General features: G+C 54.3%; 2 protein-coding genes across 3 annotated transcripts in view; one reads left to right on the top strand and one right to left on the bottom strand.

Annotated features, from left to right (window-relative positions):
* LOC138303511 (uncharacterized) overlaps positions 1-16,945 on the bottom strand; it is an 81,501-nt gene extending 64,556 nt beyond the window's left edge. Inside the window, exons 1-2 of one of the 2 annotated variants that reach the window (XM_069242693.1) lie at positions 16,717-16,945; positions 3,137-4,019 (exon numbers count right to left, since the gene is read on the bottom strand). In XM_069242693.1, coding sequence (XP_069098794.1) covers positions 3,137-3,932 — 796 coding nt within the window. In that variant the 5' untranslated portion in view covers positions 3,933-4,019; positions 16,717-16,945. The remainder of the gene's footprint in view (positions 1-3,136; positions 4,020-16,716) is intronic. The other variant, XM_069242694.1, reaches the window with a different exon arrangement.
* Positions 16,946-19,279: 2,334 nt separating this feature from the next.
* LOC138303525 (zinc finger protein 567-like) overlaps positions 19,280-22,987 on the top strand; it is a 51,125-nt gene continuing 47,417 nt past the window's right edge. The window contains exon 1 of the mRNA XM_069242733.1: positions 19,280-20,105. Within this exon, the coding sequence (XP_069098834.1) occupies positions 20,082-20,105 (24 nt within the window). The 5' untranslated portion in view covers positions 19,280-20,081. The remainder of the gene's footprint in view (positions 20,106-22,987) is intronic.

Here is a 22,987-nt window from a genome sequence, read left to right as displayed (position 1 = left end):
CTCATTGCTCCCCTTCCCAGGCATGAGTGTGTGTGGGGCTAGATGGGGTGCATGTGTGCCTGGGTTGAGAGAGTGGAGGGTGAGGGGGGAGTAGGTGTGTCTGAGGGGGCCAGGGGGACTGGCGCTGGGCGTGGTCTTGGCGCGGACGGACGCAGACAGGCTTGCCTTCGGCATGCCAGTGGCGCGGCCGCTGCGGCTGCCATAAGAGGAGGGGAGGGTGGGAGTGGCAGCTGGGAGGAGGGAGGGCTTGACGAATTAGGGCTGGGGGGGTGGGGCCGCAGGGGATGCAGCGGCGGGAAAAAAGGCAGATAGGACGGTGAGAAGGAGGGGGGAGGCGGGAGGGTCCGCAGGGGACGCAGCAGCAGGGGAAAGGAATTAAAAAGAGAAGAAACGGAGGTGAGGAGGAGGGGGGAGACGGGAGGCGCCGCAGGGGACGCAGCGGCAGGGGAAAGGAATTCAATAGAGAAGAAACGGAGGTGAAGAGGAGGGGGGAGGCGGGAGGGGCCGCAGGGGATGCAGCGGCAGGGGAAAGGAATTAAGGGAGAGACGGTGAAGATGGTTCTGGGCGGCGGAGCGGGGAGAGACCTGCCTGCAGAAGCACGGTCAAAGGTTGCTCCTCGTTACAGAGCCGCGGCTGCCATAAGAGGAGGGGAGGGTGGGAGTGGCAGCTAGGAGGAGGGAGGGCTTGACGAATGAGAGGGCTGGAGGGGTGGGGCCGCAGGGGACGCAGCGGCGGGAAAAACATATTTTCCAATATAAAAACCTATTGGCCTGGAGTAAGTCTTTGAGTGTGTGTTCCTCATTTATTGGCTGTGTGTGTACAACAAATGCTTAACACTACCCTCTGATAAGCCTACTGCTCGACCACACTACCACAAAATAGAGCATTAGAATTATCTATTTTTGCTACTATCTTACCTCTAAGAGGAATCCTTGGACTCTGCACACTATTTCTTACTTTGAAATAGTATATACAGAGCCAACTTCCCACAACCCTCTACTTAAGAAACCCTTTGCTGACCCAACAGATAATAAAAACTACAGACCAATCTCATTGCTCCCCTTCCCAGGCAAGGTTATCGAAAAAGCCATCAACAAGCAGCTCACAGAGTTCGAGAGTAACCACACCCTACCAATTCAGATTCGGGAGCAACCATAGCACCAAAACTGCTTTCCTAGCAGCCACGAATGACATCCGCACCCTACTGGACCATGGAGAAACAGCTGCCCTCATCCTCCTGGACCTCTCCGCCTTCTTCGACACCATCTATGACACAACCTTATGAACCAGACTACACGACGCAGGCATCCGCGACCTGGCTTTGGGATGGAACCTCTCCTTCCTCACTGGAACAACCCAGACTCCCACCATTCGTCTTGGAACCTAGACAAACCAGCTGCGGAGTCCCCAAGGCCTTCTTCCTGAGCCCCACCCTCTTCAATATCTACATGGCCCCGCTAACCAGGATCGTCAGACACCACGGCCCCAACATCTTCTCCTACACTGATGACACACAGCTAACTCTATCCGTTACCGACGAATCAACAGCCAAGACCAACTTCCACAGCGGAATGAGAGCAATTACTGACTGGACGAAAGACAGCTGCCTTAAGCTCAACTCAGACAAGACAGAGATCCACATCCTGGGCTCACTCCCACCGCCTGGTGGCCAACAGCCCTTGGAACTGCCCCCACTGACCATGCACACAACCCTGGCATCATCCTCGACCCCTCACTGTCCATGATCTGCCAAGTCAACGCCATCTCATCTTCGTGCTTCCACACAGTTTGTCTGCTCCAGAAGATTTTCAAGTGGATCCCCATTGAAACAAGGACAGTCACCCACGCACTCGTCAGCAGCAAACTCAACTACGGCAACACACTTATGCAGGCATCATGAAGAAACCTCAAACAAGACTCCATAGAATACAGAATGCAGCCACCAGGCTCATACTGGACATCCCCGCCACATCTCCGCCCACCTGAGAAACCTGCACTGGCTCCCCCCCAACAAACACATCACTTTCAAACTCCACACACTTACAATGCCCTGCACATCAGACCAGCCTACCTCAACCACCGCCTATCCTTCTACGCCCCCTCCAGACAACTCCGCTCTGCTCAACTGGCTCTCGACGCCACCTCTAAAATCAGGAAGAACAGGGCAGGAGGTAGATCCATTTCTTACCTTGACGCGCAGACCTGAAACATGCTGCCACTCCACCTCAGGCAGTCCCCCTAGCTGAATCAGTTCAAAAAGGACCTGAAGACCTGGCTCTTCAACTGATCAGCCCCCCACTTACCAGCACCTTTAGACCCCACGGGTGAGAAGTTGCACTATACAAAGAACTGATTGATATTGTACTCTGTGTAGAGTGAAAAGACTGCTGTCCACTTTACAAAGTAGATGGAAGGCCTTTAAGTATACCTACAAAGCTGCAGGTACAAAATGAAAAAATGTTTCTAATTTGTTTTACCTACTCCGTGCCCCCTATGTCGTAAGTACTGTACACAACACTGTAATGTACAGTAGACTGCTTTTTTAATTAAATCTCCAGTGCTGCTGGCATAATATAATAACTACAATCTGGTACTACTTTGCAGACAGCAATCTGTGCACTCTGTTTATAGTGCACCAAATAGCTCAGAAGAGTTACTCTTTTACAAAAAGCCGCAAAGCATTGTAGGGCCTTCTCCCGCTACAGGGGTTTAAAAACATCCAGCCCATCTAAGCTCTGCCTTCCCCTGCACAGCTGCAGAAATAAAGAAAACGCTGGTATCCTCTTGAGAGGCAGGCCGTCCTTGACAGGCATTTAAAAAAAAAAAAAAAAAAAAAATCAATATGCCTGCATTTGTCTGGACCAACCAAGTCCTGACAAACAACTGTAGCACAATTCTGGAGCAGAAAGTGGTCTGTAAGGTTTTGCACTCATATTTCCCCAGGGAAACTCAAAAACATCTGAATGTCAATTTTTTGTGATTCTGTTAAAGCCTACTTGCATTTATGGAGCTCTTTGTTTGGAGGACACGTTTAATACTCCCTTGTTTTATTTGATATATTTATACATCATTTGATGGTTAAATCATTATATTTAACTGAAGCATATATTGTGGTTTACAGTCTTTACTCCTTACCTGCAGCACAATTTTCATTGGTCCCTTCTTCACAGTCCTGAGGATCTCTGGAAAATGGTACCTTTGCAGTTTTGAACATCACCCACTTAATTAAGCCAGGAGATTTATTGTGAGACAGTTCCTTGCCTCCTTCAGTCTTCACTTGGTCCATGTCTCCCAAACAATCCCTGGCCAAGGAATACTCCTCATCTGCAAGCTTCATGAGGCAACTCGAGTCTTGGCATTCCTCCGAATAGGTTTCCTCTCCAGCTTCCACCTTTACCAGTTCAGTGAAATTCTGATTGCTTTCGGAAGATAGCTCACTTGCATCTACTATCTTAACCAGCTTTGCAGTGTTTCGGTGATCAGTGGCAAAAAGATCTGCCTCAACCTTAATATTCACATATTTGATGGGACATTGGTTATCCCCGGGAGAAGACATGCTTTCACCCTCAGTCCTTATCAAGGCTGTGGAAAGTTGGCCATCCACTATGGAATGTTCTGCCTCCTTTTTCACTGAGTCCATGGAGCTTTGGTCATCCATAGTAGAAGGTCCTGTCTCTACCTCAATCCTCAAGAAGTCTATTGTGTTCTGGGTATCACTTGTGAAGGGTGAAGTACAGACAGATCCTTCGTCCAAAGCTGTGTAGTGGTGGTTAGCTATCGTTGAGTTTTCAATCTCAATATTTGCCCAGTCCATTGAGTCATCACAATTTCTAGCTGACAAACCATCGCCCTTGTCTCTCTTCATCTGGTGAGAGGGCTTCCTCCGATCCTTAGGTGGTATGACATCATCCAGACTCTTCAGGCCATCCATCAAGCGCTAGTGTCTGTTGATTGTCTGCTCTTCTCTTTGTCTAACTATTCTTGCCAACACGTGGAGCTTAATCTTCCATTTCTCAATCTAGAAAAAAGTTATCATCAATGTTACAAAGCTTTATTAATGAGAGAAGAAAAGGAGTAACAGGCAGGGGCAAAGAGTAGGGGGCATGAGAAAATATGTGCGACACAAAAACAAGGCATTAGATAATATATCTTATATACTAAATCTGTTCCACTGGGATTAATCTGAGCCGCCTCCTCCTCTAATGTTCGGCCCCAGAGATTGAGCTTTGCCCTTCAACCTCCGATCATGTGTTGTAACATTATTTATTGCACGCTACCACTGACACTACATCCAACCTCGGCAGCTGCTCTCTATTCTACCATAGGAATGGTGGAAAATGAATTGTGAACAGTATCATCTGCAGGCTTAACAAAGACAACAATATGTTTTTCAATCTCAACACAATGTTGTTGTAGAAATTACAAAAGAATACACAACATGCATATACATTCTTCTTCCAAGGAGGAAGAAGAAAAACCACATTTAAACCTGAGCTTACATATCATCCCACTTTTAGTATGCGTACCATAGGGTAGACGGTGTCTCTGAAGTAAAGATATGTGCACGTAGTCCAAATGTCTCTACTGAACCCCTAACCAAGCACTTATAACCGGAAATGTGTCACCCACAAGGTGCCAAGATAAGACAGGCCTCCTAAATGGCATGTGCCAGGAGAAATGTTACTGCATTAGAGCATTCCTCTCACTTTAGAGATCTCCTGTAATGTAAGACCTTTTGCTCCAAGTAATCGGTCCTTTGTCTGCCTTCTTTTTAAAGAATACATGAGCTACTTAAGTGTTTTAGTTCCTCACAATTCATTCATATTTAGAACAGAACAACAGCTCAATATGCTGTAAGCAACATGCAGTATCCCTGGACTGCAAACAGAATGTATTATGAACTGTAGAAGGAAGAAGGATGAGAAACAGCTGGAGCAGAAAGAAGAGAAGTGAAAGGCGGTGATGAAGACGGCCAGAAGGAGAGAGAGTGAGTTGGAGAGGCAAGGGGAGTACAGAGGGGAGAGTAGAAGTGAGCTAAGCGATAGCTGTGGTGCTAAAATTAGGAAGAAGGCCAGGAGATAGGGAGTAAGTAAGGGTAAGAAAGAAAAGCGAGAAGAGAGATGAGGAGGTAGGACACAGTGAGTCGAGGCACAGAAAAGATAGAAGAAAGAGACAACAGGATAGAGAAAGAGATAAGAGGGATGAGTGAGGCGAAAGAGAGGAGAGCTGGGTGAGACAGTGTGGTGAGAAGAAAAGGAGTAGAAGGGAGAGGGGAAGGAATTATGGGTTTAAAGACCCTGATGACATTGTAAACGTGGCCATCTTGTCTCCAGCTTGTGCCACCTACCTGACAAAGGGTATTTCCCACTCAGAGGACAAAACCTGTGAGTGAAGTGGGAGGTGAACCAGATGCTTTTCTGATAGTACTTTCCCCAACAGTTCCCTAGTTTTAGACTCTAGTAGGCTGGAGACAACACCCAAGTATGTCTCTGCCCATGGTGGAAGTGGCTACTGCCACCTCAACAGGCCATGGGGAAACAGAGAGTAGTTTGGAGACTGAAGTTAATTGCAGGGGGAAGTCCTTTTCCCTGCGCAATGACGCGGAGTCTACTATCCCTCGTGGTGAAATATGATCAGTTTACAGTAACTGGTTCATGAGAGAGGTGGCTACCACAAGAAAGAAACAGAAAGAGGCAGCGAAAGGGCAAGCGAGTCAGCAAGAGAGGGATACTGTGTTGTGGTAATAGTACAGCTAATGTCTTTTCAGAAGGGTACAGTGCCTGAGGCGCAGGATGGAAGTACAGGTGAGAAGAGCGAGGACCACACCAGCTCCTTTCCCTCTAGCTAAAGGGACTGCCAGTACCAGCTATCATGTTCCCAGCACATGCAGCCTAACTGCCCCTGGCAGAAACACTATGACTCGCACCTCGAGCGTAACTACCCACCCAGCATGAACTGATAGTCACTCAGGTTTGCATCCAGCAGCAGCTGCCTCCACGGCACTAGGCAGGCAGCATGTACTGTTTCTGATCGGTGGGTGACCAGGATCTGCTCACTGGTGCTTACTGCACATCCAAGGTGTGGTTATAAAAGTTATGACAATGCGCGAAGAGCGTTCAATAGTATGTTGAAGAATAAAGACATCTGTTACAGAGCTCCATGTGTGATGTGTTTATTTACATGCGCCAGGACTGGGCAGGACGCTACAACTACTAATGAATCAACCTTTGCGTGTACGTAACATAGGCCGAGCGGTCCAACTTTATTTTGTTTTGCCCCCAAACGCAAACTCTCGAATTACATTTTAGCGTTGTTTATGAGCCTCTGAAGATAAGAGAACTTTCAGGTTTTTTTTGGTGTAAAATATTTCTGCTGTTAGTGATCTTTTTAATAAAGAGCTATTTGTTTTAAAGTACAGATGTGGTCAAACACTGCTTTTTTTTATTACAAGTTATTTTCCCGTATCCAGTGCACCAGGATTCCTAAAACTCACCACCTGTGAAACACAACTTCACTGCACAACATCACTAATCAGAGAGCATCAAAAACTACATGGAACCGTCTGGCACTAGTGAGCACTGAGCTACCAGTGGTCAATGACAGCTAAGCACTCTACAATACTATACGCGCTGACGGCCCTCGCATCTGAAGAAAAGGCCTAGCGGGGAGGGACCAGGCAAGGGAGGGTGAACTACCGATAGAGATAGGTGAGAGAGAGGTACCTGGAAGTGTGAGTCAGGTAACAAAGAAGAAGTAGAAAAAGGGAGAGGCTTGGGATGTAGATGGTGAGACACTGGGCACAAAGAAAGATTAGTAGGCTCCGTGCGGTGCCTCACAATCTGACAGTGGTTATGAACTGTAATCTCACCCCACAACATGCATACGCAGTAATGTGTAGATCCAGCCCGGTTAGGAGCCAGTTGCATTGGAAGTTCCTAAGAACATGCATGTTGCATCCTCCTAGGGGCACCATCACTTGAGTGGGCCACTGTCACTTTAGCAGACTGAAATGACCCAAAGAGGCCTCTGTACTGAGGGGGCCTTATGATGAGGTTGTTGGGATGTTGCACAGTTAGGGCTTAATTGTGCGTTCTTCGTTGAAAATGTAAAAGCGTTGCGATATTTGGTGACAAGCAGACAGGGCGATTACACTCACCAGAAAGGTGTAACGAACGTGCAAGAATGATCTCAAAAGATGCACATGGGGAAAAAACAAACATGTTAGCGCTCGTCTGTCTTAGTATGTCTCAGATAAACAAATAATGTGCCAGGAAGCTGAAAAGCTACTGCAGAAAGGAGAGTAAAACATTCAAGTGGGTGCAGCCTAGAGTTAAGACTGTGAGGAAGAAACCCTGACACTAAGAAGGACTCACATAAGTGGAAGCAGCCTTGAGTCAAGAGGCCAAGGAAAGAAAACCCACAGTGGTGGAAGACTTCCTTAGAGGTGGCAATCGTGACAGGGTGTGGCCATCAACAGAAGGGCCAATGAGAAATGCTCACAAAGGAGCTAAATTAAAGGATAAGCCAGCAAGGAAGCACACTTTATGTGCAAACAATAAAAAAGATGGAACTGAGTAACACAAAATAGATGTGAAGGAAATATAAACAATCAGACAGAAAACAAGAACTAAAGCACTGTAAATGATATAGAATAAAAATGGGCGACGAGTAGACAGGGCAATTACACTCACCAAAAAGGCGAGTGAGCCAGAACGATGTTCAAACGATGCACATGGGACAAAAACACAACCATGGCAGTGCTGGTCTGTCTCAGTAACTCTGACATAAACAAACAAAGAATGTGACAATGCTTGTCTACAGCAGGAAGTTGAAAAGCTGGTATACCTTGGAGAGTAACCCACTCAAGTGGGTGCAGTTAAGAGGATGGGGAAGAAAACCCCACATTAACTTAGATAAACAATCAGAGAAGTAGACAGGGGCAAATACACTCACCAAAAAGTTGTAACTAATATAATCAGAGAACAATGATTAAAAGACTGTAAAAAAATATATATAAACTTAAAAATATGAAAAAGTGCTGAAAATAATTAAAATACGTCACAAGATAAAAGCAAACCTCAGCGAGGAGGAAGTGATTTCTGCCTCACTATTTGGACATTTACAGCTTCAACATTACTTTTTGCAATCTAGTGGTGTGTCAGAAGATGATTCTTCAGTACGAGTAGAAATTCGAGTGCGTTTTTTGTTGAAGCATACTACTAGTGACGGCAGAGGCGTCTCCAGGGTGGATTCAGTGAGCTATCCTCAGCCCCAGGGACGTGTCTCACCTCCATCTCCAGGGTGGGCTCAGTGAGCTATCCTCAGCCCCAGGATGTGCCTCACCCTCTCCTCTATCCTCAGCCCCAGGGATGCGCCTCACCTCCCCCTCTATCCTCAGGCCCAGGGATGTGCCTCACCTCCCCCTCCAGGGTGGTCTCAGTGAGCTATCCTCAGCCCCAGGGACGTGTCTCACCTCCAGCTCCAGGGTGGGCTCAGTGAGCTATCCTCACCCCCAGGATGCGCCTCACCTCCCCCTCTATCCTCAGCCCCAGGGATGCGCCTCACCTCCCCCTCTATCCTCAGGCCCAGGGATGTGCCTCACCTCCCCCTCCAGGGTGGATTCAGTGAGCTATCCTCAGCCCCCGGATGTGCCTCACCCTCTCCTCTATCCTCAGCCCCAGGGATGCGCCTCACCTCCCCCTCTATCCTCAGCCCTAGGGATGTGCCTCACCTCCCCCTCTATCCTCAGCCCTAGGGATGCGCCTCACCTCCCCCTCTATCCTCAGCCCTAGGGATGCGCCTCACCTCCCCCTCTATCCTCAGGCCCAGGGATGTGCCTCACGTCCCCCTCCAGGGTGGTCTCAGTGAGCTATCCTCAGCCCCAGGGACGTGTCTCACCTCCAGCTCCAGGGTGGGCTCAGTGAGCTATCCTCAGCCCCAGGATGCGCCTCACCCTCTCCTCTATCCTCAGCCCCAGGGATGTGCCTCACCCTCTCCTCTATCCTCAGCCCCAGGGATGTGCCTCACCTCCCCCCCTCTATCCTCAGCCCCAGGCATTTCTTACTCCTCTCCCTACAGGAGCTCAGTGAGATATCCTCAGCCCTAGGGATGTGCCTCACCTCCCCCTCTATCCTCAGCCCCAGGGATGTGCCTCACCTCCCCCTCTATCCTCAGCCCCAGGGATGTGCCTCACCTCCCCCTCTATCCTCAGGCCCAGGGATGTGCCTCATCCTCAGGCCCAGGGATGTGCCTCACCTCCCCCTCTATCCTCAGCCCTAGGGATGTGCCGTGCCTCACCTCCCCCTCTATCCTCAGCCCCAGGATGTGCCTCACCTCCCCCTCTATCCTCAGCCCCAGGATGTGCCTCACCCTCTCCTCTATCCTCAGCCCCAGGGATGTGCCTCACCTCCCCCCCTCTATCCTCAGCCCCAGGATGTGCCTCACCTCCCCCTCTATCCTCAGGCCCAGGATGTGCCTCACCTCCCCCTCTATCCTCAGCCCTAGGGATGTGCCTCACCTCCCCCTCTATCCTCAGCCCCAGGGATGTGCCTCACCCTCTCCTCTATCCTCAGCCCCAGGGATGTGCCTCACCCTCTCCTCTATCCTCAGCCCCAGGGATGTGCCTCACCTCCCCCCCCCCTCTATCCTCAGCCCCAGGCATTTCTTACTCCTCTCCCTACAGGAGCTCAGTGAGCTATCCTCAGCCCTAGGGATGTGCCTCACCTCCCCCTCTATCCTCAGCCCCAGGATGTGCCTCACCTCCCCCTCTATCCTCACGCCCAGGATGTGCCTCACCTCCCCCTCTATCCTCAGCCCTGGGGATGTGCCTCACCTCCCCCTCTATCCTCAGCCCTCGGGATGTGCCTCACCTCCCCCTCTATCCTCAGCCCTAGGGATGTGCCTCACCCTCTCCTCTATCCTCAGCCCCAGGGATGTGCCTCACCTCCCCCCCTCTATCCTCAGCCCCAGGCATTTCTTACTCCTCTCCCTACAGGAGCTCAGTGAGCTATCCTCAGCCCTAGGGATGTGCCTCACCTCCCCCTCTATCCTCAGGCCCAGGATGTGCCTCACCTCCCCCTCTATCCTCAGGCCCAGGATGTGCCTCACCTCCCCCTCTATCCTCAGCCCTAGGGATGTGCCTCACCTCCCCCTCTATCCTCAGGCCCTGGATGTGCCTCACCTCCCCCTCTATCCTCAGCCCTAGGGATGTGCCTCACCCTCTCCTCTATCCTCAGCCCCAGGATGTGCCTCACCCTCTCCTCTATCCTCAGCCCCAGGGATGTGCCTCACCTCCCCCTCTATCCTCAGCCCCAGGATGTGCCTCACCTCCCCCTCTATCCTCAGCCCCAGGGATGTGCCTCACCCTCTCCTCTATCCTCAGCCCCAGGGATGTGCCTCACCCTCTCCTCTATCCTCAGCCCCAGGGATGTGCCTCACCCCCCCCCTCTATCCTCAGCCCCAGGATGTGCCTCACCCCCTCCCTCTATCCTCAGCCCCAGGGATGTGCCTCACCCCCTCCCTCTATCCTCAGCCCCAGGATGTGCCTCACCTCCCCCTCTATCCTCAGCCCCAGCCCCAGGGATGTGCCTCACCTCCCCCCCTCTATCCTCAGCCCCAGGATGTGCCTCACCTCCCCCCCTCTATCCTCAGCCCCAGGGATGTGCCTCACCTCCCCCCCTCTATCCTCAGCCCGAGGATGTGCCTCACCTCCCCCCCTCTATCCTCAGCCCCAGGGATGTGCCTCACCTCCCCCCCTCTATCCTCAGCCCCAGGATGTGCCTCACCTCCCCCTCTATCCTCAGCCCCAGAGATGTGCCTCACCTCCCCCTCTATCCTCAGCCCCAGGGATGTGCCTCACCTCCCCCCCTCTATCCTCAGCCCCAGGGATGTGCCTCACCTCCCCCTCTATCCTCAGCCCCAGGGATGTGCCTCACCTCCCCCTCTATCCTCAGCCCCAGGGATGTGCCTCACCTCCCCCTCTATCCTCAGCCCTAGGGATGTGCCTCACCTCCCCCTCTATCCTCAGCCCCAGGGATGTGCCTCACCCTCTCCTCTATCCTCAGCCCCAGGGATGTGCCTCACCCTCTCCTCTATCCTCAGCCCCAGGATGTGCCTCACCTCCCCCTCTATCCTCAGCCCTAGGGATGTGCCTCACCTCCCCCTCTATCCTCAGCCCTAGGGATGTGCCTCACCCTCTCCTCTATCCTCAGCCCCAGGATGTGCCTCACCTCCCCCTCTATCCTCAGCCCCAGGGATGTGCCTCACCTCCCCCTCTATCCTCAGCCCCAGGATGTGCCTCACCCTCTCCTCTATCCTCAGCCCCAGGGATGTGCCTCACCCCCCCCTCTATCCTCAGCCCCAGGATGTGCCTCACCCCCTCCCTCTATCCTCAGCCCCAGGGATGTGCCTCACCCCCTCCCTCTATCCTCAGCCCCAGGATGTGCCTCACCTCCCCCTCTATCCTCAGCCCCAGCCCCAGGGATGTGCCTCACCTCCCCCCCTCTATCCTCAGCCCCAGGATGTGCCTCACCTCCCCCCCTCTATCCTCAGCCCCAGGGATGTGCCTCACCTCCCCCCCTCTATCCTCAGCCCCAGGCATTTCTTACTCCTCTCCCTACAGGAGCTCAGTGAGCAATCCTCAGCCCTAGGGATGTGCCTCACCTCCCCCTCTATCCTCAGCCCCAGGGATGTGCCTCACCTCCCCCTCTATCCTCAGCCCCAGGGATGTGCCTCACCTCCCCCTCTATCCTCAGGCCCAGGGATGTGCCTCATCCTCAGGCCCAGGGATGTGCCTCACCTCCCCCTCTATCCTCAGCCCCAGGATGTGCCTCACCTCCCCCTCTATCCTCAGCCCCAGGATGTGCCTCACCCTCTCCTCTATCCTCAGCCCCAGGGATGTGCCTCACCTCCCCCCTCTATCCTCAGCCCCAGGATGTGCCTCACCTCCCCCTCTATCCTCAGGCCCAGGATGTGCCTCACCTCCCCCTCTATCCTCAGCCCTAGGGATGTGCCTCACCTCCCCCTCTATCCTCAGCCCCAGGGATGTGCCTCACCCTCTCCTCTATCCTCAGCCCCAGGGATGTGCCTCACCCTCTCCTCTATCCTCAGCCCCAGGGATGTGCCTCACCTCCCCCCCCTCTATCCTCAGCCCCAGGCATTTCTTACTCCTCTCCCTACAGGAGCTCAGTGAGCTATCCTCAGCCCTAGGGATGTGCCTCACCTCCCCCTCTATCCTCAGCCCCAGGATGTGCCTCACCTCCCCCTCTATCCTCACGCCCAGGATGTGCCTCACCTCCCCCTCTATCCTCAGCCCTGGGGATGTGCCTCACCTCCCCCTCTATCCTCAGCCCTCGGGATGTGCCTCACCTCCCCCTCTATCCTCAGCCCTAGGGATGTGCCTCACCCTCTCCTCTATCCTCAGCCCCAGGGATGTGCCTCACCTCCCCCCCTCTATCCTCAGCCCCAGGCATTTCTTACTCCTCTCCCTACAGGAGCTCAGTGAGCTATCCTCAGCCATAGGGATGTGCCTCACCTCCCCCTCTATCCTCAGGCCCAGGATGTGCCTCACCTCCCCCTCTATCCTCAGGCCCAGGATGTGCCTCACCTCCCCCTCTATCCTCAGCCCTAGGGATGTGCCTCACCTCCCCCTCTATGCTCAGGCCCAGGATGTGCCTCACCTCCCCCTCTATCCTCAGCCCTAGGGATGTGCCTCACCCTCTCCTCTATCCTCAGCCCCAGGATGTGCCTCACCCTCTCCTCTATCCTCAGCCCCAGGGATGTGCCTCACCTCCCCCTCTATCCTCAGCCCCAGGATGTGCCTCACCTCCCCCTCTATCCTCAGCCCCAGGGATGTGCCTCACCTCCCCCTCTATCCTCAGCCCCAGGATGTGCCTCACCCTCTCCTCTATCCTCAGCCCCAGGGATGTGCCTCACCCCCCCCTCTATCCTCAGCCCCAGGATGTGCCTCACCCCCTCCCTCTATCCTCAGCCCCAGGGATGTGCCTCACCCCCTCCCTCTATCCTCAGCCCCAGGATGTGCCTCACCTCCCCCTCTATCCTCAGCCCCAGCCCCAGGGATATGCCTCACCTCCCCCCCTCTATCCTCAGCCCCAGGATGTGCCTCACCTCCCCCCCTCTATCCTCAGCCCCAGGGATGTGCCTCACCTCCCCCCCTCTATCCTCAGCCCCAGGATGTGCCTCACCTCCCCCTCTATCCTCAGCCCCAGGGATGTGCCTCACCTCCCCCTCTATCCTCAGCCCCAGGGATGTGCCTCACCTCCCCCCCTCTATCCTCAGCCCCAGGGATGTGCCTCACCTCCCCCTCTATCCTCAGCCCCAGGGATGTGCCTCACCTCCCCCTCTATCCTCAGCCCTAGGGATGTGCCTCACCTCCCCCTCTATCCTCAGCCCCAGGGATGTGCCTCACCCTCTCCTCTATCCTCAGCCCCAGGGATGTGCCTCACCCTCTCCTCTATCCTCAGCCCCAGGATGTGCCTCACCTCCCCCTCTATCCTCAGCCCTAGGGATGTGCCTCACCTCCCCCTCTATCCTCAGCCCTAGGGATGTGCCTCACCCTCTCCTCTATCCTCAGCCCCAGGATGTGCCTCACCTCCCCCTCTATCCTCAGCCCCAGGGATGTGCCTCACCTCCCCCTCTATCCTCAGCCCCAGGATGTGCCTCACCCTCTCCTCTATCCTCAGCCCCAGGGATGTGCCTCACCCCCCCCTCTATCCTCAGCCCCAGGATGTGCCTCACCCCCTCCCTCTATCCTCAGCCCCAGGGATGTGCCTCACCCCCTCCCTCTATCCTCAGCCCCAGGATGTGCCTCACCTCCCCCTCTATCCTCAGCCCCAGCCCCAGGGATGTGCCTCACCTCCCCCCTCTATCCTCAGCCCCAGGATGTGCCTCACCTCCCCCCCTCTATCCTCAGCCCCAGGGATGTGTCTCACCGCCCCCCCTCTATCCTCAGCCCCAGGATGTGCCTCACCTCCCCCTCTATCCTCAGCCCCAGGGATGTGCCTCACCTCCCCCTCTATCCTCAGCCCCAGGGATGTGCCTCACCTCCCCCCCTCTATCCTCAGCCCCAGGGATGTGCCTCACCTCCCCCTCTATCCTCAGCCCCAGGGATGTGCCTCACCTCCCCCTCTATCCTCAGCCCCAGGGATGTGCCTCACCTCCCCCTCTATCCTCAGCCCTAGGGATGTGCCTCACCTCCCCCTCTATCCTCAGCCCTAGGGATGTGCCTCACCTCCCCCTCTATCCTCAGCCCCAGGGATGTGCCTCACCCTCTCCTCTATCCTCAGCCCCAGGGATGTGCCTCACCCTCTCCTCTATCCTCAGCCCCAGAATGTGCCTCACCTCCCCCTCTATCCTCAGCCCTAGGGATGTGCCTCACCTCCCCCTCTATCCTCAGCCCTAGGGATGTGCCTCACCCTCTCCTCTATCCTCAGCCCCAGGATGTGCCTCACCTCCCCCTCTATCCTCAGCCCTAGGGATGTGCCTCACCTCCCCCTCTATCCTCAGCCCTAGGGATGTGCCTCACCTCCCCCTCTATCCTCAGCCCCAGGGATGTGCCTCACCCTCTCCTCTATCCTCAGCCCCAGGGATGTGCCTCACCCTCTCCTCTATCCTCAGCCCCAGGATGTGCCTCACCTCCCCCTCTATCCTCAGCCCTAGGGATGTGCCTCACCTCCCCCTCTATCCTCAGCCCTAGGGATGTGCCTCACCCTCTCCTCTATCCTCAGCCCCAGGATGTGCCTCACCTCCCCCTCTATCCTCAGCCCTAGGGATGTGCCTCACCTCCCCCTCTATCCTCAGCCCTAGGGATGTGCCTCACCCTCTCCTCTATCCTCAGCCCCAGGATGTGCCTCACCTCCCCCTCTATCCTCAGCCCTAGGGATGTGCCTCACCTCCCCCCCCTCTATCCTCAGCCCCAGGCATTTCTTACTCCTCTCCCTACAGGAGCTCAGTGAGCTATCCTCAGCCCTAGGGATGTGCCTCACCTCCCCCTCTATCCTCAGCCCCAGGATGTGCCTCACCTCCCCCTCTATCCTCACGCCCAGGATGTGCCTCACCTCCCCCTCTATCCTCAGCCCTGGGGATGTGCCTCACCTCCCCCTCTATCCTCAGCCCTAGGGGTGTGCCTCACCTCCCCCTCTATCCTCAGCCCCAGGGATGTGCCTCACCTCCCCCTCTATCCTCAGGCCCAGGATGTGCCTCACCTCCCCCTCTATCCTCAGCCCTAGGGATGTGCCTCACCTCCCCCTCTATCCTCAGCCCTAGGGATGTGCCTCACCCTCTCCTCTATCCTCAGCCCCAGGGATGTGCCTCACCTCCCCCCCTCTATCCTCAGCCCCAGGCATTTCTTACTCCTCTCCCTACAGGAGCTCAGTGAGCTATCCTCAGCCCTAGGGATGTGCCTCACCTCCCCCTCTATCCTCAGGCCCAGGATGTGCCTCACCTCCCCCTCTATCCTCAGGCCCAGGATGTGCCTCACCTCCCCCTCTATCCTCAGCCCTAGGGATGTGCCTCACCTCCCCCTCTATCCTCAGGCCCTGGATGTGCCTCACCTCCCCCTCTATCCTCAGCCCTAGGGATGTGCCTCACCCTCTCCTCTATCCTCAGCCCCAGGATGTGCCTCACCCTCTCCTCTATCCTCAGCCCCAGGGATGTGCCTCACCTCCCCCTCTATCCTCAGCCCCAGGATGTGCCTCACCTCCCCCTCTATCCTCAGCCCCAGGGATGTGCCTCACCTCCCCCTCTATCCTCAGCCCCAGGATGTGCCTCACCCTCTCCTCTATCCTCAGCCCTAGGGATGTGCCTCACCTCCCCCTCTATCCTCAGCCCTAGGGATGTGCCTCACCTCCCCCTCTATCCTCAGCCCTAGGGATGTGCCTCACCCTCTCCTCTATCCTCAGCCCCAGGATGTGCCTCACCTCCCCCTCTATCCTCAGCCCTAGGGATGTGCCTCACCTCCCCCTCTATCCTCAGCCCTAGGGATGTGCCTCACCCTCTCCTCTACCCTCAGCCCCAGGATGTGCCTCACCTCCCCCTCTATCCTCAGCCCTAGGGATGTGCCTCACCTCCCCCCCCTCTATCCTCAGCCCCAGGCATTTCTTACTCCTCTCCCTACAGGAGCTCAGTGAGCTATCCTCAGCCCTAGGGATGTGCCTCACCTCCCCCTCTATCCTCAGCCCCAGGATGTGCCTCACCTCCCCCTCTATCCTCACGCCCAGGATGTGCCTCACCTCCCCCTCTATCCTCAGCCCTGGGGATGTGCCTCACCTCCCCCTCTATCCTCAGCCCTAGGGGTGTGCCTCACCTCCCCCTCTATCCTCAGCCCCAGGGATGTGCCTCACCTCCCCCTCTATCCTCAGGCCCAGGATGTGCCTCACCTCCCCCTCTATCCTCAGCCCCAGGGATGTGCCTCACCTCCCCCTCTATCCTCAGCCCTAGGGATGTGCCTCACCCTCTCCTCTATCCTCAGCCCCAGGATGTGCCTCACCCTCTCCTCTATCCTCAGCCCCAGGGATGTGCCTCACCTCCCCCCCTCTATCCTCAGCCCCAGGCATTTCTTACTCCTCTCCCTACAGGAGCTCAGTGAGCTATCCTCAGCCCTAGGGATGTGCCTCACCCTCTCCTCTATCCTCAGCCCCAGGATGTGCCTCACCCCCTCCCTCTTCCCCCCCATCCTCAGCCCCAGAGACGTCTCTCACCTCTTTCCCAGCCCTCGCCTCGGTGTGTCCCTCTGTGGGAGTCTCTTGAAACGTCCCGTCTAAAGTTTACACAATCACGAGGAGTAGAACAAGGGGGTCACCCCCCGCCCCCCGCCAAAACATGAGAATTACAAGGGAGGGTACCTGTAGTGCTGCCAGTAAGGAGCAACTGCGCGTGCGCATTACAGAGACGCCGCTAGATGCGCATGCGCCCAGCCAAGATCGTGCTTTTCGCATGCGTAGAACACAGACACCGAATCGTGCACATCCTTAGAGTACATGTCTTATTCACTGACAGGCGCGGGTGATTAGTATCTCTTCTGTGCGCATGCGCAGTCACTACGTCTTAATTATTGTTGTGAATGTTGTAGTCTCTCTTCCGGGTGTGTGCAAAGCAAACGTGGCTCAGGACCGGTCGCAGACCTTGGAGAGTTTAGGCCTTTCTGGCGCTTTCTCAGGGAGCACTTTCTTTTCTGCTTTGACCTCGAGTACAACACCTGGCAACCAAACTGCCAGAGGTCCCAAATGAACTATAACTTCTCATTACATTACCATCATCACACCTGGACTGCACCTGATCACTGCCAGAGATCACACCTGGACTGCACCTGATCACTGCCAGAGATCACACCTGGACTGCACCTGATCACTGCCAGAGATCACACCCGGACTGCACCTGATCACTGCCAGAGATCACACCCGGACTGCACCTGATCACTGCCAGAGATCACACCTGGACTGCACCTGATCACTGCCAGAGATCACACCCGGACTGCACCTGATCACTGCCAGAGATCACACCTGGACTGCACCTGATCACTGCCAGAGATCACACCTGGACTGCACCTGATCACTGCCAGAGATCACACCCGGACTGCACCTGATCACTGCCAGAGATCACACCTGGACTGCACCTGATCACTGCCAGAGATCACACCCGGACTGCACCTGATCACTGCCAGAGATCACACCCGGACTGCACCTGATCACTGCCAGAGATCATAGATCACACCTGGACTGCACCTGATCACTGCCAGAGATCACACCCGGACTGCACCTGATCACTGCCAGAGATCACACCCGGACTGCACCTGATCACTGCCAGAGATCACACCTGGACTGCACCTAATCACTGCCAGAGATCACACCTGGACTGCACCTGATCACTGCCAGAGATCACACCTGGACTGCACCTGATCACTGCCAGAGATCACACCCGGACTGCACCTGATCACTGCCAGAGATCACACCCGGACTGCACCTGATCACTGCCAGAGATCACACCTGGACTGCACCTAATCACTGCCAGAGATCACACCCGGACTGCACCTAATCACTGCCAGAGATCACACCCGGACTGCACCTAATCACTGCCAGAGATCACACCCGGACTGCACCTGATCACTGCCAGAGATCACACCCGGACTGCACCTGATCACTGCCAGAGATCATAGATCACACCTGGACTGCACCTGATCACTGCCAGAGATCACACCCGGACTGCACCTGATCACTGCCAGAGATCACACCCGGACTGCACCTGATCACTGCCAGAGATCACACCTGGACTGCACCTAATCACTGCCAGAGATCACACCTGGACTGCACCTGATCACTGCCAGAGATCACACCTGGACTGCACCTGATCACTGCCAGAGATCACACCTGGACTGCACCTGATCACTGCCAGAGATCACACCCGGACTGCACCTGATCACTGCCAGAGATCACACCCGGACTGCACCTAATCACTGCCAGAGATCACACCCGGACTGCACCTAATCACTGCCAGAGATCACACCCGGACTGCACCTGATCACTGCCAGAGATCACACCCGGACTGCACCTGATCACTGCCAGAGATCACACCCGGACTGCACCTGATCACTGCCAAAGATCACACCCGGACTGCACCTGATCACTGCCAGAGATCACACCCGGACTGCACCTGATCACTGCCAGAGATCACACCCGGACTGCACCTGATCACTGCCAGAGATCACACCCGGACTGCACCTGATCACTGCCAGAGATCACACCCGGACTGCACCTGATCACTGCCAGAGATCACACCCGGACTGCACCTGATCACTGCCAGAGATCACACCCGGACTGCACCTGATCACTGCCAGAGATCACACCTGGACTGCACCTGATCACTGCCAGAGATCACACCCGGACTGCACCTGATCACTGCCAGAGATCACACCTGGACTGCACCTGATCACTGCCAGAGATCACACCTGGACTGCACCTGATCACTGCCAGAGATCACACCCGGACTGCACCTGATCACTGCCAGAGATCACACCCGGACTGCACCTGATCACTGCCAGAGATCATAGATCACACCTGGACTGCACCTGATCACTGCCAGAGATCACACCTGGGCTGATCACACCCGGGCTGCACCTGATCACTGCCAGAGATCACACCTGGACTGCACCTAATCACTGCCAGAGATCACACCTGGACTGCACCTGATCACTGCCAGAGATCACACCTGGACTGCACCTGATCACTGCCAGAGATCACACCCGGACTGCACCTGATCACTGCCAGAGATCACACCCGGACTGCACCTGATCACTGCCAGAGATCACACCCGGACTGCACCTGATCACTGCCAGAGATCACACCTGGGCTGATCACACCCGGGCTGCACCTGATCACTGCCAGAGATCACACCCGGAGTGGACCTGATCACTGCCAGAGATCATAGATCACACCTGGACTGTTCCTAATCACTGCCAGAGATCACACCTGGAGTGTACCTGATCACTGCCAGAAATCACACCTGGACTGCACCTGATCACTGCCACAGATCACACCTGGACTGTTCCTGATCACTGCCAGAGATCACACCTAGAGTGTACCTGGGTACTGCCAGAAATCACACCTGGGCTGTAGTTGATCACTGCCAGAGATCACACCTGAACTGTAGCTGATCACTCCCACAGATCACACCTGGGCTCTACCTGGGCACTGCCAGAGATCACACCTGGGCTGTAGTTGATGACTGCCAGAGATCACACCTGGACACTACCTGCCAGAGATCACACCTGGACAGTAGCTGATCACTGCCAGAGATCACACCTGGGCTGTACCTCAGCACTGCCAGAGATCACACCTGGACTGCACCTGATCACTGCCAGAGATCACACCTGGACTGTACCTGGTCACTGCCAGAGATCACACCTGGACTGTATCTGGTCACAATTGTGGACCACACCTGGACTGTACCTGGTCAGTGCCAGAGATCACACCTTGGCTATACCTGGACAGTGTCTTAGCTCACACCTGGACTATAAGTGATCACTGCCGGAGATCGCTGGAGAAGGATAGGTCCACCATCACTTGGGAGGATGTCCAGGCAGGAATCAGACGAGGTAAGTTGTGTCCTCAGCAGGTCGGTGGGTGAGTTCCTGCTGGCAACACTTAATAATCTTCAGAGTCTTAGCACAATCTGTGTTCAAGGTACACTCCTGTCACCAGTGCTGCTCTCCTGATTTTTGCCCCTAGGTCCGTATTTCCTGGCATTTATTTATGTTAATACAGTGTAATGTTACCAAATATATCTATCCTTTATCTTTAAATTAAGGAATATTTCTTAGTGTTTCCCGCACCTCCGTAATTTCACCATCCTATATTTTTTAGTAGTGTATATCTGCAGGAATTCAAGGGTGTTTGAGTTGTTTTACGAAAGATTCATGTCATAACACACAAATGATATTGGGGGTCATTTTGACCCTGGCTGTACGAGACCGCCAGGGCTAAAATGACGGAAGCACCGCCAACAGGCTGGGGGTGCTTCCTGGCCTATTACGACCGTGGTGGAAGCGCTGCGGTGGCACCGCCGGGGCCGGCGGTATTCCACCACATTTGCCCAGGCGGTGATAATCTGCCTGGGCAGCGCTGCTAGCAGCGCTGCCCAGGGGATTACGAGTCCCCGACCGCCAGCCTTTTTCTGGCGGTTTGAACCGCCAGGGAAAGGCTGGCGGTACGGGGAGTCGTGGGGCCCCTGCACTGCCCATGCCACTGTCATGGGCAGTGCAGGGGCCCCCTGACAGGGCCCCATGCAGCTTTTCACTGTCTGCTATGCAGACAGTGAAAAGCGCGACGGGTGCAACTGCACCCGTCGCACGACCGCTACACCGCCGGCTCCATTTGGAGCCGGCTCCCATGTTGCGGCCCAGCGGGGATGTCAAAATGGGCACCGCGGGAGTGCGGCCGCATTGGCGGCCGCCCAGTGGTTACAGCTTGGCGGGCGGCGGTTGCCACCTGCCAAAGTTGTAATGACCCCCATTGTGTTTTGGTTAGACACCTAGCATCTTCTGCTTTTCACTTGACTAATGGTTAATTTAGTTTCTCTAGTAGGAAGGGCACTCCGGGCTCAAAATCTGTGAATGTTTAGCTGCGCTGCCGCTTTATTGAGTAGGTTTTTATATGAATAACTTTATTATAATTTTAATTAATGATAATAAATTCATGTATGTATATGTATATATTAAAGTCTTTTCTTGTTCACTGTTGTGTAGCTCAGGGCTCAGGCTGGCAATGCTTTGAGGCGCGGGCAGCGTGGCTGCTCAGCAGAAATTAAAATAAATAAGGCACACACCAAAGCTTGGGTGGGAAGAACTGCCTTCAACAGGATCCATCTCCATTTTTTTTATTTCAGGCAGTCACATGACCTCAGGCGCAATCATTGATCACACTGAGACCAGGGTACTGAAACGTGCTCCCCCCCTACAACATTAAAATCCTCCTTTACACACATAATCAAAACATCTAAGCAAGATAGTGGCCTGTAACACAGAAACATGTGCACAACTGTCCACATAACATACTTAAAACACTAATAAAAGGATATTGGCCAGGACAGCCCTCAAACTCCATGCAGCTCCAGCTTAGGAGTCCAATACAAAGTTCTCAAACCTCTTGGACGGGGCAGGATTGATCCAGAGATTATAACGAAGCAAAGCTCGCCCTCGGTTGTCCTGCAGAAGGTCCAGGACCCCACTGGTGCTCGAGGTTGTGTCCCCGGAGGCATTCTCACTGACCTAATCCTCGAAACCTAAAGGTCGTGGATAATCCTGACGAGCTGGGGGCATTCAACTGTTTGACAGCTTAGAAGCATGTTCGCTCTTCCACGTGTGACATAGATTTTTGCTCTTGCAGATGGCCCTTGGTGTTTGACGTCGGAAATGAAGACCCTTGCCAAAGGAAGGCGTGTGGTGATGCCGGTGTCTTACACCTTTGTGGTTGCACGAAGGGTTGGTGGAGAGGGCATCAATTGGAATAGCATTAACAGCAATATGTTGATGGAGGCCCCTGTCCTGTGCCTATGAGTGCTCTGATTTGGTTGGCCTTCCTCTAACATTCTGCAGTGAGGTGCCGTCTGGGCAAGTCTCTGGGATGACGTGATGTCATGAATCACATGCACCACTCTTTCTAAGGTGTTGTTGTCCATGTGTTCATCCTCTGCTATCCTGGTTGAAGTTTCCATGGTGTTAACAGTTTTCCTAGTTGGGACTCGTGACGGGACAGAGCTGCAGACTTTTGCGCAATGGTTCATTATTTCACACAGCAGGCACTTTTTTCGATTCGTTGGGCATTCTCTTGTGTGCAAGGGTGTGGACGCTCCCACAGAGCCTATCAGTTTAGGTGGTTTTGGGCGATCTTTATTACCAAGTGGTGAGCTTTGACTTGATTGACAGGTCCTGTTTTTATGAAGCACTGTACTGCCACTTCCATATGGGAAGTGCAGGACTTGGACAACTTTTTAGTCCTCCCCAGTATGAGAATGTCTGCCATGGTCATCCTCGGCCTTGTAGGATTTGCACCCTTAATTTTGCAGAAGAGCATCCCTGGATAAACTGCTCACTAATCTCTCCTTGCTTATCATGAAGTGTACATGTGCTTGTTTCCCGAAGACGAGCCACAAGGAGGTTGTGTAGCTGCTAGAAAAGTTTGTACACAATTGTGTGTTCTGCTTGCAGTTTAACCTATATTCTGAATTGTGAAAAGTTTGTTGTATGTCTTGCTAGTAGCCTACATCTCGAACGTTTGTGCCCTGGATGTGGGTGCTCCTAAGAGAAGAGAGGTTGCATTTCTAGTCCTCCCCAGTATGAGGATGTCTGCCATGGTCATCCTCGGCCTTGTAGGATTTGCACCCTTAATTTTGCAGAAGAGCATCCCTGGATAAACTGCTCACTAATCTCTCCTTGCTTATCATGGAGCGTACATGTGCTTGTTTCCCGAAGACGAGCAT

This window comes from Pleurodeles waltl, chromosome 7, assembly GCF_031143425.1.
Source record: "Pleurodeles waltl isolate 20211129_DDA chromosome 7, aPleWal1.hap1.20221129, whole genome shotgun sequence".
NCBI lineage: Eukaryota > Metazoa > Chordata > Amphibia > Caudata > Salamandridae > Pleurodeles > Pleurodeles waltl.
Note: the sequence above shows the minus strand (reverse complement) of the source record. Positions and strands in the feature narration are given on the sequence as shown.